This window comes from Corvus kubaryi, unplaced genomic scaffold, assembly GCF_017639235.1.
Source record: "Corvus kubaryi isolate FWS band 111438036 unplaced genomic scaffold, C.kubaryi_AGA036_p1.0 121, whole genome shotgun sequence".
NCBI classification, from domain to species: Eukaryota; Metazoa; Chordata; class Aves; order Passeriformes; family Corvidae; genus Corvus; species Corvus kubaryi.
Genome location: NW_024580656.1, coordinates 1,481,411 through 1,504,369, shown reverse-complemented (window position 1 = coordinate 1,504,369; position 22,959 = coordinate 1,481,411). Strand labels below are relative to the sequence as shown.

Below are 22,959 nucleotides of genomic sequence, written 5' to 3'. Positions count from 1 at the left end.
AGCAGCGGGGTAAGGAGAGGGAGAGGCATTTCTGGCCGAGTTTGGATGCTCCTACAGAGCTCTGGCGAGCAGGAGGTCGGGCCTGGAGCTGGGGGCTCTGGTTGCTCACAGCTGGGGCTTCACAGCTGGGTGGGGGAGCAGCTGCTCTACCCACCCGCTGCCCACTGAGGGTGCTGGGCACACCGGCCTGGGCACACCGGCCTGGGCACACCGGCCTGGGCTCTGCCACGGGGACAGCCAGGGGCTGGCAACAGCCAGCGGAACGGCTGGAGCTGGGTCAGGGCTGGGCATGGAGCTCAGGGAAAGGTTCTTCCCCCCGAGGCTGCTGGGCACTGCCCAGGCTCCCCAGGGAATGGGCCCGGCCCCGAGGCTGCCAGAGCTGCAGGAGCGTTTGGACAGCGCTCTCAGGGATGCCCAGGCTGGGGTTGTTGGGGTGTCTGTGCAGGGCCAGGGGCTGCACTGATGATCCCTGAGGGTCCCTTCCAGCTCAGGATATTCCTGGGATTCTATGAACCCTCAGATCAACACCTCCAGAGTTACCTTGGAACCAGGATGTGCTTCCCAGCCTGGGGTGCACAGCTGGAGGGATTTCAGAGCTGCTTCTCTTGCCCAGAGTAGACCCAGATTTGTCCTCTCAGCCCCAGCAGAGCTGGGAGTGGCGGCTGCCGATCCCATCCCGGTGCTCTCTCTCCCCTCGGCCTTCCTGAGCTCTGATTCTCCCTCTCTGGTTGCAGCTCCGGGATGGGATTGTGCCTGAACAATGCTCCTCCCAAGCAGGATTTCATCTACCCCACGGTGGCTCCGGGCCAGGCCTACGATGCCGACGAGCAGTGCCGCTTCCAGTACGGAGTCAAATCCCGCCAGTGTAAATACGGGGTAGAGAGCCTTCCTGCTTTACTATCGGTTCCCAGGGCCGGAGGAGGGGGGACGGGGGGAAGGAAAGGTCCATGGGGCTGTCCCTGCTGCCCACATCCCTGTCCTGCCCCAAACCAGGGGCACTGTGGAGTTCCCGGTGAGCTCCGTGCCGTGCTTCCCTGGGAGAGCACGCAGCAGGGGGTGTCCCATCCGTAAATGTTGGTCCCAGCCCAGTTTGGATCCGGTTAATCCCACGGGAAGGGATTTCTTGCCTCTTCCTTGGCTGCTGGTGGTCCCTAAGGCCCCACCCATGCAGCTTCCCCTCTCTTTGCATGAGGACATATTTTCCATAATCCTCACCAGAAGTCATCGTGCTGCTTACTCAAACCCAGGGCAGTGGTGGAGTCCCCATCCCTGGAAGTGTCCAAAAACGTGTGGCTGTGGCACTTGGGGACATGGTTTAGTGGTGGGCCTGGCAGTACTGGGTTGCTGGTTGGACTTGCTGATCTTAGAGGGCTTTTCCAAGCTGATTGCCATGATTCCATGACAGGAGGAGAAAAGTCTTTGTCCCAGGTGAGGTGAGGGATGTGCTGGAGGTTGCTGCCCACGTGAGCCCCATCCCCACCACCTCACTGCCATCCCCTGGTCTCTGAACGCAGAGAACCACTGAAAGGAAAGGCTGCTCCAGGAGAAAAGAGGGTCTGAGCTGGGCACTTTGCTGTTCTTCATGTCCTGAACGTTGCCAAGGGCCTGAGCAGAGCCCCTCTGCATGGAAGGGCTGCCTGAGCTCCTCAGAGCACCCACGTTCCTTTAGGGAAAACAGAGGAGCCAGCAGTGGGATGCACAGGCAGCAGGGGCACATTTCCTCATGGGAAAGGTGGCCAGGGGTTGGAAGGGGCTGCCCAGGGAGGTTTGGAGTGCCCGTCCCTGGGGGTGTCCAAAGAACGCCTGGACGTGGCTCTCAGTGCTCTGGGCTGGCTGAAAATCTGGGGGTCAGTCAAAGGTGGCACTTGATGATCTCAGAGATCTTTTCCAGCCCCAGTCCATGCCCTGGAAAGCTGTGAAGGAGCAAACACAGCAGCTCAGGGTTTAATTTCTCTGTCACTGTGCAAAGCCCAGCCCAGCTCTGCTGAGTGCCCCGGGGTGAGCCAGGCTGTCACTGAGGGATGGTCCCACACTGCCCCACCTCCTGGAGGTGTCCCCCGCTCATCCTGGTGAGAAAAGGGCAAAGCTGATGCCTTGAACAGGGCCCAGGGGCCTGGAGCCTGCTGGACATGGGGCAGATGCAGCAGGAGCAGTCTGACCCCAAAGAATGGTGTCCCATGGTCGTGGTGTCCCATGTCAGGTGCCACCCACCAGGGTCTGTGCCCCTGCTCAGCTGAGCCACAGGCAGGAATGGGAACTTCCCCCTGGCTCCCAGTTAATTTTTAGCCCAGGCAGACGCTTCCTGTGTATATCCAAGGCTCACAAAAGATTTCCGGGGTGACCCCTCCAGCCCTGTGGTGGTTTGGGATAAACCCAAAAGGCACCAGGGCTCGATTGTGTGCGGGTAAATCCGGGCCAGTGTGTGAGCCCACCCTGTTCCCCTGGACACAAACCCCAGAGGGATGGAGGCAGCAGGGCAGCACCCCTTCCTGCAGGCCAGGAGAGGGGGTGATGGATGGGTGTCACGAGCATGGAGATGATTCCAGGGCAGGCTGGATGAGGCTTGGAGCAACCTCATCTAGTGCAGGTGTCCGGGGCTGGAACAAGGTGATCTTTAAGGTCACTTCCAACCCGAACCAATCCGAGAGTCGATGGTTGGAGCTGGGAGGTCACCAGGAAGCCCTTGGTGGCAGGAAAAGGGGCTCCTGCTTCCCAGTGGTCACTCTGGCTCTGCCAGAGCCTGAAGATGGGAAAGACTCTCTCCTTCCCCTGCTTAAAGCCATCTCCAGCTGGGCTTGGGCGAGGGAGGTGGGAGCCAAATTCCCTTTGCAGCTCTGACCCGAAGCCCTGGCACGGACCCCACCCGGGTTTCCCTCTGCCAGCTCTCCCTGGGGCACTCTGGGGGCTGGAGGGGAGCAGAGCAATCCCAGCTCATCCTTCACAGAGGATTCCCAGTCTCTGACTCAGCCTCTCCTGGGGGGACCGGTGCTGGCCGGCTCACCCGTGGCCAGGGGCAGGAATGCGGGGCTGGAGAGCTGGATCGGCCCCGGGGTGAGGAACGGGCTGTCACCTCCCTGGGGACAGGCGGCCAGAGCTGCCTGCTGGGGCACTCCTGCCCCGGGCTGATGGTCACTGTGCCAGGCAGGAGCACGAGCCAGAGTGTGCCCAGCTGGCTGAGAATGCCCTGGGCATCCTGGCTCGTGTCCAAAGTGGTGTGACCAGCAGGACCAGCAGGGCAGGGACTGTCCCCTGTGCTGAGGCATCACAAACCCTGGGGTCAGTTTTGGGCCCCTCACGACAAGAAGGACACTGAGGGGCTGGAGCGTGTCCAGAGAAGGGAACAGAGCTGGGAAGGGGCTGGAGCACCAGGAGCAGCTGAGGGAGCTGGGAAAGGGGCTCAGCCTGGGGCAAAGGAGGCTCAGGGGGGACCCTGGGGCTCTGCACAAGTCCCTGACAGGAGGGGGCAGCCGGGGGGGCTCAGTGTTGTCCCGGGTGATGAGTGACAGGACAAGAGGAAACGGCCTCACGTTGCTCCAGGGTGGGTTTAGGTTGGATATTGGGGAAAATTTTTTTTCACTGAAAGGGCGTTCAGGCATCAACTGCCCAGGGCAGTGGTGGAGACCCCATCTCTGGAAGTGTCCAAAAACGTGTGGCTGTGGCACCTGGGGACAGGGCTTAGTGGTGGGCCTGGCAGTGCTGGGTTGATGGTTGGACTTGCTGATCTTAGAGGGCTTTTCCAAGCTGAATTCCATGATTCCATGACACTGGCAGTGGCAGCAGCCGTGGCAGCTCAGGCTCTGCTCTCCCACCTCAGGACAGTTTCTGTCACTGACACTGAACCTGTTCGACATTTCCTGGATAAGCTCAGTCACCCCAAGCTGCTCCTGAAAAGCAGCAAGTTTTCCATAGGTTGTTTCCGTAGGAATAGGAGCAGGATGGGGACCAGGCAGGAAACGCAGGAAATGAGACTTTAGGGGCTGCTTTGCAGTTTGCAGGCGCTGAAGTCCAGCCTGGGGGGATTGAATGACACATGAGCTGGAAAGGGCCTGAATTTCCTGATTTCACTTTTGTGTGGGTCCTGTGGCAGCCAAGGGAAGATTTTTTTTTTTTGCTGGAGCTCTGAGAGGTCAGGATGGGCTGAAGCTCGGGATCTGTGGCTCAGGAAACCTCCTGGAAAGAGGTCGGGAGTCCTCAGTGTCACCCTGGGGACACAACTGCACCGAGCAGACCCCGAGAGCAGAGGTGCCCGATTCCGAAGGGCTGGCTCAGGATCTGGCATTATTTTGATTATTCCAAAACCAGCTCTAAAACTTCCAGAGGAACCTTCCCTTCAGGATTCTTGGGCTGGCTGGAGGTGGCCAGCAGCCAGGTGGTCACACTGTGAGCAGGGGCACCTCCAGCTGTGCTGTCGGTGCTCCCAGGGAGCCCCAGATTCCCACAGAGGCAGCTCTGGGATGCTCACGGCAGGAGCCAGGAATGGGCTCAACCTCCACCGCACAGATGCACAACTGGGAACATCCCTCAGCCCTGGGAAGAGGGGTGAGGACAAGGACAGTGAGATCAGCTCCGGTGCCACCGAGGTGCCCAAGGAGAGGTGGCCTCTGTGGCATGGGCTGGCTGTGAGTCGGCTCTCGGAGCTCCCTCCACATCCAGGGAATCCCAGAAGGGCTTAGGCTGGGCCCAGAGAAGGGGGACAGCTGTCAGTGAGCTCGGGGTGACCGTGGCCAGCAGCACCTGGCAGGGTTTGGCCTCGTGTTGCCCCCACCATGCTGAAGACACTCAGTGTCCCCATGTCCCACCCAGCTGGTGCCTCCCGGGCGTGATGCTGCCCCTGGCGCCAGCAAATCCTAATCTGGGTTTTGTTCCTTTGTCTCTGCCCCCCTCCCCGGCCCTGTCTCTCCCCACATCTCCCTCTTTCCAGGAGGTCTGCAGCGAGCTGTGGTGTCTGAGCAAAAGCAACCGCTGCATCACCAACAGCATCCCCGCGGCCGAGGGCACCATCTGCCAAACCAACACCATCGACAAGGGGGTAAGGCAGCCCTGGGCACCGGGAAGAGTTGGCACGGAGGGGTTGGATCCCTTTTCCAGCAAAAACCAGGATTACTGTTCACACTGGGGGCGTGGAGTTGATTTAGGAGCACCCAGCAGCCGGTCCAGCCCTGACTTCCAGAGCCCAGAGCTGCCCGGGATGGGGGCCGGGATGTGCCAAGGAGCCCAGAAATCACCCCAAAGCCCAGCTCAGAGCTCAGCTCAGGCAGTGCTGGGATATGGAATGTGGAATGTGGGATATGGGACACAGAATGTGGGATATGGGATATGGAATGTGGGATATGGGATATGGAATGTGGGATATGGAATATGGAATGTGGAATGTGGGATACAGGATATGGGATATGGAATATGGAATATGGAATATGGAATGGGGGATGTGGGATATGGGATATGGGATACGGAATGTGGGATATGGGATGTGGAATGTGGGATATGGGATGTGGGATATGGGATATGGCATATGGAATGGGGAATGGGAAATCCCCGCTCTAGTGAGATTCTTGGTGTCACCCCTGAGGCACAGCAAGGTCACCTCAAGCAACGCCATGTCCTTAAATGAACACCGTGTCCCCAAGTCTGCTGGGATCCCCTGGGATCCCCTGGGATCTGCTGGGATCCCCTGGGATCTCCTGACTGGCCTGAGAAAAGGGATTTTTTCCCCTGGTTTTCCCAGATTTCTGCTTTCAGAGGAACTTGGGAAAAACTGGTTATGATGAAACCTTGGGGTTTCACCCTCGGCAGGGAGGGGAGGGCAGGATTTTTCCCGACCATGAATTTTGCCTGGATTGCTTCATTCCCTGCTCCTCCCACACCCGTTTTTCCCAGCATTTGAGTGAATGCACCGCTCAAACAAAGAGCCTCTGCACACTGGGGCAAGGGCGAATCAGGGCTGGGACATTCCCCCTTCCACTCGAAGAAAAGTAATTCCCAAGAAACATTTCAGATCCTTAGGAAGCGGGAGGAGCTGGGGTGCAGGGGAGACTCTGCCAAATGCAGGATTCTCTGCAAGCACTGCTCTTAGTGCTGCTGGGAACTGGGGCAGAGAGGAGCAGGCAGCTCCCGGGGCTGCACATCCCTCCTGCTGCACATCACAGGGACTACAGCATTTTTTACCTCCTAGTCATGGCTTTTTCCCAAGTTTTCCCACTTTTAAATATCCCTTTCCCCCCATTTTGTGACCGCTTTTTAACCAGGGTTCTTCAAAAGCCTTGAGGGAAGGGAAGCGAAGCAGCCACAGCCCCCCCGGATTTCTGGGAGCTGCTCCCTGTGGGGATTCTGGCTTGCTCTGAACCCCCAGTTACCTTCCTGTGCTTATCCTTTTGGATCCATTTGTTCTTTGGGAGGGATTTGATGGCCTCGGCTGGAAGGAGATGCACTTTTATGCTGAGTGTCTGCATTGTCCCCAGCTGGAGCTGCTGGGGTGAGCCCCCAACCTTGGCTGGAGCAGCTCTCCAAGGTCTTCACTGGCTTCTCCCTCTCCCCTGGGGAGAGCAGAGGGAAGGATCAGGGGATTTGAAGTATGAACTATTAAAGGAGATGGAAAATTCCTGTGCTCTGCCCCCCAGTGTGGGGGAAGGCTGAGCCAAGCTCTGCTGTGCCCACATCCCAAACCTCTGGGTATTTCCTCCTCCCAGATCCTCCTTTTTTCAATTAATCGATCTCCTGTGATTGTTATGGCTTCGCCTGTCTTACCCCAAGAACCCACAGTGGCATTTTCCCCTCCTATCCGTGTCTTTTTCCCAGCTTTTCCCATTTTTAAACATCCCTTTTCCCCCACTTTGTAAGCACTTTTTAACCGGGGGGGGGGGGGGGGAGGGAAGGGAAGGGAAGGGAAGGGAAGGGAAGGGAGAAGGGAGAAGGGAGAAGGGAGAAGGGAGAAGGGAGAAGGGAGAAGGGAAGGGAAGGGGCCACAGCCCCTAGGAGCTATTCCCAAGATGTTGGAATATTGTGGAATATCCAGGCTGTGCCTGCAGAGCACCTCCTCCACCTTTGGAGAGGTGCTGGTGTTCCCAGGGATCATGAGCTGGGATTCCTGGGAAGCCACCGTGCGTTTTTCCCAGCTGCCCATGGAGAGCTGGCTCGGGAGGAGCCAGGAGAGGCCGTGCCAGCGGCTCCAGGGTGGGTTCCCAGCCCCTGGAAGGAGCACACGGCGCTTTCTTCCTTCCCGGGATTATCCCAGCCCCCGGGGCTCCGTGTCCGGCACCGTGCCCGGACAGCGGCGGCGGCTCTGGCACCGTCCCTCGCATGGCTGGGGACTCCAGGGGGTGTGGGACGTGTGCCAGGGCTGAGGGAAGTATTTCATAGGCAGATTTCCATGAGCATCTGTCTGCCAGTAGGACGGGGACAGGCGGATTCTTTAGGGATCCTCACAGAACGATGACACAATGCTGATGTTACGATTTAAGCTTGATTTTAACCCAGGCCCTTTGCTGATCAGGACATTTGGGACAGGCCAACCCCAACCTGAGCTCCCAGTACACCCAAAACTCACTCTGTGCTGGGAGGGAGCAGCTGGCTGTGGGTGTGTCCGTGTCCCCTGGGATCCTGGCCCTGCCCAGCAGCAGCAACTCTGATCCAAGACCACCTGGAAGTATGCCAAGGGCTTTTACCAGATGTGAGCTGTGGGACCCAGGACCTCTCTAGAGGAGAATCCCAGACTGGTTTGGGGTGGAAGGACCTTAAAACTCATCCAGTGCCACCCCTGCCATGGGCAGAGAGACACCTTCCATAGCCCAGGGTGCTCCAAACCCCATCCAGCCTGGCCTTGGACACTGCCAGGGATCAGGGGCAGCCACAGCTGCTCTGGGCACCCTGTGGGATGGGACCTCTTGCCCGTGGCTGCCTGTCCCCCAGGACTGGGGTGGGAACTGGGGACACTGGTCCCACTGTGTGTGCACAACCACTGCCAGCATGACCCGAAGGAGAGGCGAGCGCCCTTTGCCTCAGAGAATTTGGCTCCGAGGCCGCTGCGGCTCCGAGCTCAGATCCCTCAGGATCAAAGCCGATGCCAGCCCTGAGCTGGCTCCGTGCCCTGTGGAAGCTCTGGGAGAAGGAGCGCCCGTGCCTGGGGTGTTCAGAGCTCTGTGTCCCCGCAGTGGTGCTACAAGAGGGAGTGTGTGCCCTTCGGGACGCGGCCGGAGGGCGTGGACGGAGCCTGGGGGTCGTGGTCATCGTGGGGGGAGTGCAGCCGGACGTGCGGCGGCGGCGTGTCCTCGTCCGTGCGCCACTGCGACAGCCCCAGGTACGTGGGGGGGTGGGTGGTGGCCCTGTCACCACAGCCCTGCAGTGTCCCCAATCCTTGGAAGGCACATCCAGGTGCCTGTGCAGCCCCACACCCAGCTCCTGGGGGGAAGGAGCTGTGCCGGCTGTGCCTTCCCTCCTCTGAGCCCTGCAAGTGCCTGAGGGTCTTGAGAAGTGAATGAAGCACTGCCCTGAGGAGACAGGAGATGTCCCAGCTGGAGAACTGGCTCATCCAACAGTTCCTGCCTCTTCCATCTCTGCTTTTTTGGGAGGGGGTGGGGGGAGGAAAGGCAGAGAGAGAAGGAAAAGCCCCCTCAGGCCGTTCTCCGTGGAGCAGGTACATCATCCTGTTACGATTCTGATAATAATCCACTCCCCCAGTGCCACACCAGCCCAGTGCCTGTCCTTTGATGTCACCTGAGCATCAGGGACAGCTGCACTGGGGTCCCTGCACACAAAGCCGGGCCTGCTTCCATTTCAGTGATGACTCCTGGAAGGTTTGGCAGGTTTTGAATGCCTTTGCCCAGCTCTGTGCCCTGTGTTGGTGTCGGAGCTGCAGCACACCCCAAACCCCGCTGTGCAAACCCTCTGTGCACTCAGGGAGATTTTAGGGGCTGCGCTCCAGCCGTGCCCAGCCAGGCAGGATCGGTCCTTGTGGCAGAGCAGGGCTGGGAAAAGCCAGCTGGGGCAGCCACCCCAAGCTCCTGGGGGCAAAACCCTGCCCCAAACACTGGCTGGAGCTGTTCCAGCATCTCCTCTCTGCTTTGGCAGGCCCACGATCGGAGGGAAGTACTGCCTAGGGGAGAGGAAGCGCTACCGCTCCTGCAACACCGACGTGAGTGGTGCCGGGCCCGGCAGCGGGGCTGGGAGGGATGGGAGGGATAGAGAGGGGGGATCAGCCCTGTCCGGGTGGGATCAGCCCTGTCCGGGTGGGATCAGCCTGGTCTGGGGGGGATCAGCCCGGTCCGGATGGGATCAGCCCTGTCCGGGGGGATCAGCCCTGTCCAAGTGGGATCAGCCCGGTCCGGGTGGGATCAGCCCGGTCCGGATGGGATCAGCCCGGTCCGGATGGGATCAGCCCTGTCCGGGGGGATCAGCCCTGTCCGGATGGGATCAGCCCTGTCCGGGGGGATCAGCCCTGTCCGGGTGGGATCAGCCCGGTCTGGGGGGGATCAGCCCTGTCCGGGTGGCATCAGCCCCTTCCAAGTGGGATTAGCCCTGTCCGGATGGGATCAGCCCTCTCCCAGTGGGATCAGCCCTGTCTGAGTGGGATCAGCCCTCTCCCAGTGGGATGAGCCCTGTCCGGGGGGATCAGCCCTCTCCCAGTGGGATCAGCCCTGTCCGGGGGGATCAGCCCTCTCCACACACAGGTGCAGGGTGCTCTGTGCACCGTGGGATCCCCGGGAGGAGGAGGAGGCGGCGGGGGGGGGTGGCAGGGCGGGGTGTGCCCGCAGCAATCCCACAATGGGAATTCCGGGCAGGACCAGGCAGGTGTGGGAGATGGCTCCGGGGGCCGAGGGGGCTGCACGGACCTGCGGGATCCAGAGGGGCCCGGAGATAAGGGGGGGAGTTCAGAGGATTCCAGCTCTGCCGGGACAGCGCTGCCTCTCGGGGCTGCTCAGGAGAGCCTGGGTCAGACTCTGCTTCCCCGAGCTGAGGGTTAAACCCCAGAGATTTACACCAAAAACTGTGGGGAAGGGATGCTCGGTGAAGCTTTGGGGCTGGGGAATTGTAGCTGTAACACCCCCGGGCTGCTGGTGAGGACAACAGAGGGGTCCTGGTGCTTCCCTGCGCTTTGCACTTGGGTTTGAGGGATTGTTCCCGAGGGTCACACCTCAGCCACAGCTCCTGTGGCCCCTCCTTGTGCTCTTGGTCTTCAAATCGTGTCCAGCTTTGCAGGAGAGACACTCAGGGCGCCCTGTAGCAGTGTCAGGGCTGCTGCCCGTGTCCTCAGGGGCTGGTGGCAATGCCTGGAGCAGCCCCTGCCCTTCTGGCCACCCCAGCCCCGCACTGACCGCTGGCTGTGTGACCACAGGACTGCCCGCCGGGCTCACAGGACTTCCGAGAGCTGCAGTGCGCCGAGTTTGACAACGTGCCCTTCCGAGGGAAGTACTACAGCTGGAAAACCTACCGGGGAGGTGAGTCTGGGGCAGGGGCTGCTCACACCTGCTCCCCTCACGCTCCACAGGGATGGGTCTCGTGGTCCAAGGGGTGTGGGGACAGGTGGTGAGGATTTCCGCAGCTCTGGTTTCCCTCTCTGTGCTCCTGGGATGTGCTGCCATCCCGCCAGGAGTCGCCTGTCCCCCCGTCCCGGGTCATCCCCCCTTTCACTGCTCTGCCAGAAGCAATCCCAGCAGCTCTGGAGCTGTTCCAGCTTCTTTCCTCCAGGCTGGTTCCTCAGCTGAGGGAGCAGAGGACGATGGAGAAGAGCAGGGAATGTCTGGTGCCTGATGGGGAGGAGACAGAGCAGGCAGGGAAAACTTCCTGAGCAGGAGAAGGGATGGGATCCCATGGATCCTCCAAGGAGCAGCACTTCCCTCTTCCCGAGGTCAGCCCTGGGTCCTGCAGAAGGGTCTGGTGAGGAGAGGGGGCAGGAGGAGGCTCCGTGGCAGAAATCTCTCAATAATGAGGGGGAACAGCTCATCTCCTCCGTGGAGTTAATGAAGTGGCCTGGGGAAATCCTTCCCAGCTGTGCAAACAAGCCCAGCCCCCAGCGGGGCTCCCGCAGCTGGAGCAGCTGTGCCGAGGCTGCAGGGGATGGATCGATAAAAATGTAATGAAATTGTGAGGCTGCAAAGTCCCCCAAAGAGCCCGATGGATGCTGAGGTGGAAGGGAACCCTGCAGGCTGGGGCTGCCCTTGCTCAGACCTCTCTCCTCTCCAGGCATGGCCCGGGGCTGGGTTGGCCAGCTGAGCAGCGCCCTCGAGGTGATGCTGATATGGATTTTTGACTGATATCTGATCCTGATACGGATTTTTTGCTTTCATGAAGAGCCCCTTCCTCTCTCTCTGCTTCAGCTTCATAAAATGAGTGGTGGAACCTCTCCTGGAAGGCTGAGGGTGCTGACAGTGCCAGGTTTTGAAGGGATTCAGAGCTTCATCTCCTCTTCCTGCGTTGGCTGTGGGGAATGGTCATGAGGAGCACTTTTATTTGATTTATTCAGTGTCAAAGGGTGTCACCATTGTCCCCTGGGGTGGCCCAAGGAGGAACCACGGAGTGGGGAAGGTCAAGGAACTTCTTTGCACAAGTTTGGGCTCTCTCTCAGGATTGGGGAGACCTGGTTTGTGTTCAGCACCTAAAGGGGGCTGGAAAGAACGACAGAATTTTAGCAAGGCCTGGAGTGCCAGAACAAGGGGGAATGGCTTCCCAGTGCCAGAGGGCAGGGCTGGATGGGATCTTGGGAAGAAATTGTTCCCTGGGAGGGTGGGCAGGCCCTGGCACAGGGTGCCCAGAGCAGCTGGGGCTGCCCCTGGATCCCTGGCAGTGTCCAAGGCCAGGCTGGACATTGGGCTTGGAGCAGCCTGGGACAGTGGGAGGTGTCCCTGCCCATGGCAGGGGTGGCACCGGGTGATCTTTGAGGTCCCTTCCATCCCAACCCCCTCTGTGACTCCGTGACTTCAGCAGCACGAGGACCTTCATCCTTGTGCCTGTGGGGTTTTGTGACCCTTGGTGGCTTTTGGGTGTCAGAGGCACATCCTGGGGGAGTTGAGGATGTCCCTTGCACCTCCCCCTTCTTCACGTCACAGACCTGACCCTGGGGAACGACCCCGTCCTGTCCTGCCCTGGCCGCTGCCGTCCTGCCGTCAGTCCCTGTGTTCCCCCATGCCACCAGACCCTGGGATGGCACTGAGGGCTGTTCCTCGTCTCCTGGGCTCTTCCAGCAGTGCCCAGAGCGCTCGGGTGTGAGGGTGTCAGTCCCTCCCTCCCTGCTGGCACCAGCAGCTCCCCAGGAGCCCTCTTTGCTGGCAGCCTCATCCCTGGGCATTCCTCCCTCCAGCTGGCAGGAATCTGCTCCTCAGCTTGGTTTTAGGAGCTGATCCCCACCCTGGGTCTCTGCTGAGCCCCTTCCCCTGCTCAGCTCAGCCGCTCGGGCTTCCCAAAAGGGTGGGTGGGTGAGTTCAGGGGTGCCTTGTGTCCCTCAGAGGCTTCACCCCACGTTTCTTCGGGAAATATCCTGGGCACGGAGGACCCCCACCCTGCAGACAAGGAGTGCCCCACACGCCTGGAGGAGGGGGCCGCCAGTCCTGCGGGGATTTGGGAAGGGAAGAAGCCTGACCTGTGGTCGGGCTGTGTTTGGGGCTGTTTGGTTCCCAGCGATCCCGGAGCCCAGAGCGCGGGGTCAGGACGCAGAGCCCCGGAGAGGAGCGCTGAGCTCAGCAGTCCGCAGATACCGCGTGGAATGCAGCTTTAATTGTTTGTTTACTTTGCTCTGCTCGCTCCGTTCTTCGTTTTTGCTCTTGGCCGATGCGGGAGTTTGGGGTGGGAGAGGGATGGGAGGAGCAGGAGCTTTCGGAAAACAGGAGAGTGCTCGTCAGAAATGGTAATAAGGTTTAATTCCTCCATGGGAGAGGGCAGGCAGGAGGAACAAAACATCCTCGGAGGCAGCAGCCAAAGGAAAATACTCGATTTGAATAACTCTGTTAAACACGCAAAGGAGGAACCACGGCAGGCCCCGAGTGAAGGGAGGGGGTCAAAATCTGCGGGCTGATGCCTGGCTGGGGCTTTCACCTCTCTGGGAAAGGAGCCCAGGGAACGGCTGGAGCTGGGTCAGGGCTGGGCATGGAGCTCAGGGAAAGGTTCTTCCCCCCGAGGCTGCTGGGCACTGCCCAGGCTCCCCAGGGAATGGGCCCGGGCCTGAGGCTGCCAGAGCTGCAGGAGCGTTTGGACAGCGCTCTCAGGGATGCCCAGGCTGGGGTTGTTGGGGTGTCTGGGCAGGGCCAGGGGCTGGATTCAGGATCCCTGTGGGATCCAGCTCAGGATACTCCAGGATTCCATAATTGTATTTAGCAACATTCCCTGGGCAGGCTCAGAGGTCTCACTCGTTCTGTGGCAGTCGCTCTTCTCCCATCTCCAGGAGTTCCAAGGCACGCTGTGCTGTGTCAGAGGACCTTTCTGGGGTCCAGACTTGCCCTCACTGTGCTCAGTGCTGCTGTCATGGGGACACAGTTGTCCCTGGAGCCACCTGCACAAGGACAAGGGGATGCCCAGGGCACCTCTTGGTGCCAAGGACACTCCCGTTCCCAACAGATGCTGGGCAGTGATTCCAGTCTCCTTTCCTCTGGTGGCTGGGATGGTGACCTGGCTTCCAAGGGCAAATCCTGCCTGGGAATTGTCCCCAGGGAGAGTGAGGGGACTGTCCCAGAGCTCAGGTGGCCCAGGCAGCTCGCTGGAGCAGTGGCAGTCAGTACCAATGCAGGGTCACCCCTCCCTCCTTCCTCCTTCGCTCTCCCTCTCCCTGTTCCTCTTCCATGGGACTTTGAAGGGCAGGAATTCCCCACGGAAAGGCCTTTCCCAAGTGACCGGTGAGGAGAGCCAGCAGGATTCCTCCCACACAGAGCAGTGTGACCACGGGAGCCGAGTCCCAGCTCCCTGCCCGACCCCCAGGGGCAGCCCCTGCTCTCGGGGGCTGCTGAGCTCCCCCTGCTCAGCAGCTGCTTCCAGAGCTTCTCCAGGGGCTTGCCCAGGCATCCTGCTCCCGAAAATGCCTCCAAGCTGCTGAATTCCCCTCTCTGTCTCCTCCTGCTCCTCCCTCTCCCAGCTTTGCTCTCTCTTCTGCCCAGCTGCTCTCGGGTGCTCCCAGGCACAGCTGGGCCCCCTCCCTCTGCCCCTTTGATGTGCTGGGTGGAGTTTCCAGTTCTGCACGTTCCCATTCCTCCCATCCAAGGTGCTTCCCAGCCCTGGCACAGGGAGCAGGACCGTGGGTGGTGCCCCCGGGAGGGAACTGCCTCTGCCAGGTCCGTGCTGGGATCCTGGGATGCTCAGGAAAGGCAGTGAATGCCACAAGCCATGCCAGGATTTGATAAAATCCAGCAGCAGAAGCCAGGGAATGCTCTGCTGGACCCACATCCTGCTCCAGGCACTGTATCCAGATATCCAGGGTGTTCCTGGGGTGTTGCCCTGGCAAAGGTTGTTGGGGAACAGGAATTCCAGCTGTAACCTGAAGGTCCTTCCCCTTCATCCTCGCGGTGCTGTAGTCACCTTTGCTGGGAAGGATTTGGGATCCACCAGCCTCAGACAGACAGGGATGGTTTCTCTGGCCCAGCAATTTGGTTGTTCTGTTCCGGCAGCTGGAAAAACCTTGGAAAGGTAACTCGGGAGCTGCTGCCTCAGTTTCCCTGTTGGTAAAGTGGGCAGAGGGGTGTTGGCAACTTGCAAAGAGGCAGGAGTGACCCAGATAAGGACAAATCACTTTGTGTCCTTCCCCATCACATCCAGCCCCTGCTCCCAGGCTGCAGAGGGACTGGGGACAAGGGCTGGAGGGACAGGACCCAGGGAATGGCTTCCCACTGCCAGAGGGCAGGGCTGGATGGGATATGGGGAAGGAATTGTTCCCTGGGAGGGTGGGCAGGCCCTGGCCCAGGGTGCCCAGAGCAGCTGGGGCTGCCCCTGGATCCCTGGCAGTGTTGGGGCTTGGAGCAGAAGGGACAGTGTCCCCCCAGGGGTCAGCGTCCAGCTCAAGGGCCTGCATCCCTCCTCCAGGGGGATCCTCCTGGTTTTCCACATCTTTTCTCTCCTCGGTGGCCCCATTTGAAGCTGTGCTCCTCTCCCAGGGGGTGTCAAGGCCTGTTCCCTCAACTGCCTGGCCGAGGGCTTCAACTTCTACACGGAGCGGGCGGCAGCCGTGGTGGACGGGACCCCGTGCCGGCCGGACTCCAATGACATCTGCGTCAACGGCGAGTGCAAGGTGCTCCGGGGCTGGGACAGCCTGGGATGGGACAGGGACAGACCCCTGGGATGGGGGGACAAGGACAGACCCCCAGGCAGGGGAGTGCTGCCCTCAACCTGCTCCCACAGACATGGGATGGGTGGAGGGTTAAGAGAGCTGGGGGTGCTCACCTGGAGAGGAGAAGGCTCCAGGGAGAGCTCCGAGCCCCTTGCAGGGCCTAAAGGGGCTCCAGGAGAGCTGCAGAGGGACTGGGGACAAGGCATGGAGGGCCAGGACCCAGGGAATGGCTTCCCAGTGCCAGAGGGCAGGGCTGGATGGGATCTTGGGCAGGAATTGTTCCCTGGGAGGGTGGGCAGGCCCTGGCACAGGGTGCCCAGAGCAGCTGGGGCTGCCCCTGGATCCCTGCCAGTGGCCAAGGCCAGGCTGGACACTGGGGCTGGGAGCAGCCTGGGACAGTGGGAGGTGTCCCTGCCATGGCAGGGGTGGGATGGGCTTTAAGGTCCCTTCCCACCCAAACCCTTCTATAATTCCGGCATTTCTCTGCCTGGACACCCAGTGGGAGCGGGAACATTCCCACCCTGGCCTTGTGCCCATCCCCTCTCCAGGCATTCCCTGCCTCAGGGACGGGTCTCTGCACCCCCAGGCACTTTGATATTTCCCTTGCAATGGGATCCGGAGGGAGCCGTAGAAGTTTAATTACAGGAAAGCGTGGTGGGAGCGGCCAACACCCCCCAACAGGCAGACAGACAGACAGACAGACCGACAGACCGACAGGCTCCCTGTGGGTCTGTCTGTCTCCCTTCCGGTATCTCTGGGATCTTTTTGTCTCCATGGGGCTGTGGAACAAAGGGGGACTGCACCAGAGGGAGCTGCAGCCCTGCTGGTGACCCGAGTGCCACCCCACGGGCGGTGGCAGCGGGACAGAGGCCACAAGGACGCATGGGCAGGGACAGGGCATCCCTTGGGTGCTGCAGCTCCACACGGGCATCCCAAGCTCTGCTAGATCCCAGGATTCCTGCCTGCACCCTCCCAGCCTCGGAGAGGGGTGGCAGAGGTGACGCTGCTGAGGTGTCCGGGGCACTGAGGGGACCAGGGCAGGTGAGGGAAGGGAAGGGAAGGGCCCCCCCCGGATGGCTCATTCCTGCTGCTCCCTCCCGCAGCACGTGGGCTGTGACCGAGTGCTGGGCTCCGACTCCAAGGAGGACAAGTGCCGGGTGTGCGGGGGGGACGGCAGCTCCTGCGAGACCATCGAGGGCGTCTTCAACCAGTCCTTGCCCGAGGGAGGTAGGGAACAAACGGCCTGGTCACCCTCAAATCCCTCCTCCACCTCGTCTGCCCCTGGGGATGGGCAGGGACACATCCCGGAGAACCATCCCAAGGGGTAGGGCCAGGCTGGGAGGGAACAAACCCCTGCTGCCCACCGGCCAAGCCGTGCCCCAGCCCCCACTGGCACCCGAATCTCGGGCACAGAGCTCCAGGCTCCTTCCCTGCTCCCCAGCTCGTGCTGGGAACCAGGGCTGGGAGATGCCCATGGAAATCCCAGCTCCACAGCACATTCCCAGTACAGCAGTCCCACCACAAGGGCCCATGCTGCAGACCCACAACGTTTTGGTGCCCCAAATGCTTTTCCCATCCTTTCCCCATGGGTAGGGGGTTGGCTCGTGCTCCCCTCCAGCAGCCCAGGGCAGCTCTGGGATTGGAGGCTGAACATTCCTGCTCAGCAGCCCCTGGTTGTCCCACAGGTTACGAGGAGGTGATCCAGATCCCCAAGGGCTCCGTCCACATCGACATCCGGGAGCTGAACCTGTCCATCAACTACCTGGGTGAGAGGCACCTGGGGAGGCTGAAATCCCAGCCGGGCCCTGCCGTTTCCCTGGGGTTAACAGGCCCTGGGAAAGGCCCGGCAAGGAGGACTTCCCACCCAGGCTGGGGTTTGGGATCAGGGGAAGGCAGCAGGGCAGGGTGTTCCCAGGCCAGCGTGGGCTGCATGTCCCCCACTGTCCCTGCCTGTGCCTCTGCCCTGTGTTAGCATCACAACCCCGAGCAAACCGCGCAGCTCCTGGCACTGCCTGTGGCTCCCTGGCATCGCCCCTCTGCCAGCCTGGCGATTAAAAACGCTCACATTTTCCTCGGGCTTGGTTTTCCAGCCTCGCTCAGTCCCGCTTTCACAACGAGGATTTTTCTTTCCCCTTTTTTCCTCCCTGTCCCCCGAGCGATGCCAGGCAGGGCAGGGTGCCCACCCTGGCTCCCTGCCGGCTGCCTGCAGGATTCTGCTGGCCGCATCCCTCCAGCCCAGCTCCCTTTGCTGGGATCGGAGGTGCCGCCATCCCTCCCTGCCCAGTGTGTGGGGACTCCTCGTGTCCACCCACACCGGATTTCTGCTCTCTGAGGCTGCTGCCACCGAGCTCTGCCACTCCAGGATCTCTCCTGGCCTCCCAGATGGAGGGAGGGAGCATCCTCTGCCCTCAGCAGCGCCAAGGATCTTCCCTGCCCCGAGCGAGACGGGGTCGGCGAGGGCGGCAGTGCCCGGAGCCACTCCCGGAGTGTCGGGGAGCTGAGGGACAGAGTGGGAATGGGAATGGGAATGGGAATGGGAATGGGAATGGGATGGAGCGAGTGGTCCGATCCCCCTCTAGCGACTCTCCCGGGCAACCACAGCCCGGCTCCAGGCCCCAGCAGCTCCAGCAGCCCCGACCCAGTTAGCACAGCTGGGTTTGAGCCCGGCTTCGTGGCCACAGCTTGTCCCCCAGCCCAGCCCAGCCCAGCCCGGGGGTGTCCCATCCATAAATGTTGGTCCCAGCTCAGGTTGGGTCAGATCAATCCCATGGGAAGAGATTCCTTGCCTTTTCCTTGGCTGCTGGTGGTCCCCACAGCACGGTGCTGGCCAGGCTGAGAGCACACCGTGGCTACCTTGGTCCCACCCTGCTGGTTGCTCTGTGCGACCCTGAGCCAGCCCCCAGCTGTCCCCTCCCTTTGGCCAAGGCTGAGGCCATTTACCCTCTGTCCCAGCCCTGCTCTGAGCCCAGCAGGCGAGCAGCACCTGGCTGAAGTTGGCCCAGGTGCTTCCAGCCTTGGTGTGACCTCCCTCCCCTGTCCCAGCAGCACTGCGAGGGGACAGTGGTGAATATTTCATCAACGGGAAGCTCTCCATCGATCCCCCCCGGCGCTTCGACGTCGCCGGCACCACCTTCCACTACAGGAGGTCCCCCGAAGAGCCCGAGTCACTGGAGGCTTTGGGACCCACCAACATCACTCTCTTTGTCATGGTTGGTAACTTCATACCCCCCCGGTGTGCTCCTGGCTGGGCTAACAGGCCCTTGCCGTGGCTACGTGGGGATTGGGGCTGCTCAGCCCCTGGGGTGGCTGTGGGGAATGAAGGGACACAGAGACCAGAGGTAAATTGGGCTCAATTCACACAATCAATCACAGAATTCATTAGGTTGGAAAAGCCCTTTGAGACCATCGAGTCCAACCTATGACCCGACACCGCCTCGTCAGCCGGGCCATGGCACCGAGTGCCACGTCCAATCTTTGAAAGGGCCACCCCAGGTGGGACAGGAGCCACAATCCCTGCCTTAGGGGGCCAGTGCTTTATCCACTGGGCACTCTCAGCTCTCCCTCCCTAATACATCAGGTTTTGGGATGATTCCACCCTTAAGTGCCTGGGAGCTCATTCTCTGATCGAGCACCACTGTCACCACTGGTGGCTTCCCTGCCAGTTCTGGGAGGGGCTGGAAAGGGGACAGGGGAAGATTCCAACTGCCCTGGATGTTAGCGAGGCTGTGGGATGCCACCTGGGTGGTCACCGCAGTGGCACTGATGTCCCGGGGGTGCCTTTCCCGCAGGTGCTGGTGCGGACGGAGCTGCAGGGGATCCGCTACAAGTTCAACGCTCCGGTGGGCAGGGACGGCTCCAGCCACTACTCCTGGCACTACACCCCATGGACCAAGTGCTCTGTGCTGTGTGCAGGGGGTGAGCTCTGATGCTGGGCTGGTTTGGGGGGACAGGTGGGACCCCCCTGCAGCTGTGTCTGGGCCTGTGGTTGGCTCTGAGGAGCTCTGGGGTCTCTGCACGGCCCCACCCCGCTCTCAGCCACGTGGGAGTTGTGGCAGGGCAAAGAACCTGGGTGCTGTCTTCAGCTGGGCCACAGGTTTGGGTGGAAGGACCTTAAAGATCAAAATTGGACCCCTTCCACTGTCCCAGGATACTCCAAGCCCCATCCAGCCTGGCCTTGGACACTGCCAGGGATCCAGGGGCAGCCCCAGCTGCTCTGGGCACCCTGTGCCAGGGCCTGCCCACCCTCCTAGGGAACAATTCCTTCCCAAGATCCCATCCAGCCCTGCCCTCTGGCAGTGGGAAGCCATTCCCTGTGTCCTGTCCCTCTCCAGGCCCTTTTAAACCCAGTTACCTGTGCAATGCATGGAATCATAGAATGGCTTTAGGTTAGGAGGGACCTCAAAGCCCATCCAGTTCCACCCCCTGCCATGGGCAGGGACACTTCCGCTATCCCAGGATGCTCCCAGCCCCATCCAGCCTGGCCTTGGACACTGCCAGGGATGGAGTAAGGACAGGTTGGCTGATCACAACAGATCTGGCCCCACATCAATGGTCTGGGAACTGAAACACCCCTGGTGCTTCCCTGAACCCTTGGCCTGGTTCCCATGGGGATTGACACGGAGGTTTGGGCCGTGTCTCAGGACTTTGGTGAGCCTGGCTGGGAGGGGCTGAGCTGGTGTTCAGCCAGAGAAGAGAGTGGCTCAAAAATGTTCCCTGTTTAAAGCTCAGGGCTGGTCTCACATGCTAGGCATCGATCAAGTGTTGTCCCTCCTTGTTCCTGTTACTCCCCAAGTGCTGCCCAGGAAATTTCACAAGGCCAAGGTTAGAACAGGTTCGTTGGAGCATGAGATCCTTGGAATGCTGTGATCCTCCATCCTCTGGTGTGTCCTGCCCTGGCTGGTGAGCTTTAGCATCCCAGGATCATCAAGGTTGGAAAAGCCCTGCAGGGCCATGGAGTGCAACCTGTGCCCGATGCCCACCTTGTCACCCAGAGTGCCACATCCACACACTGACCCCATCATTCCACACCACCCATTTTTCCTGGAGATGCCAGAGGAGCCCTTGGTTATGAAAGGAGGAATAAGTCCAGGCTCGATGTGCAGGGACAAGTGGCCGCTGTGTCACGTCACCCCACGGGAGCAGAGCTGTGGGGCCAGCACCCACAGCCTGGCCCTGCTCCAGCCTCAGCCTCCTCCTCCCTTTCCCCCTTCCCTCTTCTCCCTGGGCAGGCAGCCAGATCCAGTCTGTGGTGTGCAGGAAACTCTCCGATGGCTCCACCGTCCCCAACCATTTCTGCAGCACTGACACCAAAGTGCCCGAGCGGCAGAGGCCCTGCAACACCGAGCCCTGTCCCCCAGCGTGAGTACCTGGGGCACGTGCGGGGGGGAAAGCCAGGGTGGAAGAGGGTGAAATTCCTTGGGAATGGCAGCCAGGGGTGGCACTGCCTGGCTGGAGCAGCTCTGCTGGGGAATGGGGTTGGGGTTTCTCCTCTTATTCTGTCCCTTATTCAGTGAGTCCCTCAGGAATTGTCCCAGCCCTTCCCTGGCTCCTCTCCTGGAGGGGAAGGGCAGCTGTGGAGGAACTCTGTGGTTCAGCCAGAGCTGCCCAGGAGGCTGTGGCTGAGTAGGAGCAGGGCTGTGTGCAGGAGTGTGGGGACAAGCCCAGCCCAGCGTGCCCCTCCAAGCTCTGCTGTTGGCCCATCTCCAGCTGGACCATTGGGAACTGGTCCGAGTGCAGCCGGAGCTGCAACGAGGGCGTCCGGACCCGCAGCGTCTTCTGCAAGAGGAGGATCTCTGCCAGTGAGGAGAAAACCCTGGATGATGCCTCCTGCACCCAGCCACGGCCAAAGATGTTGGAGCCCTGCAACAACCAAACGTGTCCTCCTGAGTGGGTGGCCCTGGACTGGTCGGAGGCGAGTGCCAAAGGAGGGACACGGAGCTGGGGAAGGTCTGAGGAGCGGCTGAGGGCACTTGGCTCGTTCAGCTGGAGCAGAGGAGACTGAGGGGAGGCTCCTGGGGGCTGCAGCTCCTCCCGAGGGGAGGCGGAGGGGCAGGGGCTGAGCTCTGCTCTGGGACAGGGACAGGAGCCCAGGGAACGGCTGGAGCTGGGTCAGGGCTGGGCATGGAGCTCAGGGAAAGGTTCTTCCCCCCGAGGCTGCTGGGCACTGCCCAGGCTCCCCAGGGAATGGGCCCGGGCCTGAGGCTGCCAGAGCTGCAGGAGCGTTTGGACAGCGCTCTCAGGGATGCCCAGGCTGGGGTTGTTGGGGTGTCTGGGCAGGGCCAGGGGCTGGATTCAGGATCCCTGTGGGATCCAGCTCAGGATATTCTGATTCTGTGATTGACATCGTCCTCACCTCTCTGAGGGCGCTGCTCCGTGGGAGGGCAGTGCCGGTCACCAGTGATGGCCACAGAGAGTGCAGAGTGGGGGATGTTGTAGCTCAGGAGCCAGGAGAGGTGGGAGCAGCGTGGGGGGAGCCAGAGCTGCCTCTGTCCCCTCCTTTCCGGCTGCCCTGACCGTGTCTCCTGTCCCTGCAGTGCACCCCGAGCTGCGGGCCCGGCTTCCGCCACCGCATCGTCCTGTGCAAGAGCGGCGACCACAGCGTGACCCTGCCCACCTCCCAGTGCCACGAGGCCGCCAAGCCCCCCACCAGCATGAGGTGCAACCTGCGGCGCTGCCCCCCGCCCCGCTGGGTCACCGGCGAGTGGGGAGAGGTAGGGACAGCCCTCCCCACGGGGGCATTGCAGGAGAAGCCTCCCAGCCCTTCAAGTCCTGTGGTGCTGAAGGCTTTTACCGGCCACCAGAACCCTGTGTGGCCACCACTACTGTCCAGGGGACAGCAGGACCCCATGGCAATGTTCTTTGCCCCCTTTTTGCCTCATTTATGATGGTGGCCCAAGGGCAGAGCTGACCCTGGGGGTGTCCTGGGCCTGACAGGACCCCAGAGCTGACTCTGGGGGTGTCCAGGACCCCACAGAAGTCATTGAGGGGTCCCCTTGGGTATCTGGGGGTCAGCAGGGCAGTGGCTGCAGAGCTGGGCTGGCCCTACTGACAAGCAAGGCCACTGCTGGTCCCCCTCAGAGCCCAGAGGGGTGACCCTGACAGTCCTTCCTGCCCTCCAACACCCCTCGAGCCACAGAGTGAGATCGGGGTGCGGGAGGCCTGGGAAAGGCCAGGGATTTAGGGTTGGATGGAGGGATCCTCCCCGGGCCCTGGAGAATCAAACCAAGCTTTGTTGGGATGCAGGGCCACAGCACTCGCTCGTGCCAGGGAGTCCCGGCTGGGCAGGGAAGGAACCACCACCTCCAGTACCCTTTGCACCCCCTAACGCCCATCTGTGCCCACTCCTGTCACATTCCTAAAGCCATGGTGGCCACGGCAGCTCCCTCTGTGCTGTCCCCACAGTGCTCAGCCCAGTGTGGCCTTGGCCAGCAAAGAAGATCCGTCCAGTGCCTGGCTCACACTGGGCAGCCGTCCATGGACTGCGTGGAGGCCCTGCAGCCCCCTGGGATGCAGCAGTGCGAGACCAAGTGCGAGTCAGGGCCTACAGACAACCCTGAAGGTGAGGGGTCTCTGGGGAGGGGACACAGGGGCACTGCCAGCTCTGGGGACAGGGACAGCAGAGCCAGCACAACACGGGTTGGGCTCTAGGGTGGGGAGAACCCATGCCTGGAAGTGTCCGAGGCCAGGTTGGACAGGGCTTGGAGCAACCTGGGATGGTGAGAGGT

The 22,959-nt window shown here is 61.1% G+C and overlaps 1 protein-coding gene across 1 annotated transcript in view; it reads left to right on the top strand.

Annotated features, from left to right (window-relative positions):
* ADAMTS10 (ADAM metallopeptidase with thrombospondin type 1 motif 10) overlaps window positions 1-22,959 on the top strand; it is a 61,665-nt gene that overhangs the window by 36,562 nt on the left and 2,144 nt on the right. The window contains exons 11-24 of the mRNA XM_042047411.1: window positions 735-876; window positions 4,922-5,029; window positions 8,148-8,293; window positions 9,064-9,127; window positions 10,328-10,430; window positions 15,063-15,196; window positions 16,339-16,462; window positions 16,921-17,001; window positions 18,281-18,444; window positions 19,024-19,150; window positions 20,464-20,593; window positions 20,942-21,146; window positions 21,769-21,945; window positions 22,637-22,793. Of these exons, the coding sequence (XP_041903345.1) occupies window positions 735-876; window positions 4,922-5,029; window positions 8,148-8,293; window positions 9,064-9,127; window positions 10,328-10,430; window positions 15,063-15,196; window positions 16,339-16,462; window positions 16,921-17,001; window positions 18,281-18,444; window positions 19,024-19,150; window positions 20,464-20,593; window positions 20,942-21,146; window positions 21,769-21,945; window positions 22,637-22,793 (1,862 nt within the window). The remainder of the gene's footprint in view (window positions 1-734; window positions 877-4,921; window positions 5,030-8,147; window positions 8,294-9,063; window positions 9,128-10,327; window positions 10,431-15,062; window positions 15,197-16,338; window positions 16,463-16,920; window positions 17,002-18,280; window positions 18,445-19,023; window positions 19,151-20,463; window positions 20,594-20,941; window positions 21,147-21,768; window positions 21,946-22,636; window positions 22,794-22,959) is intronic.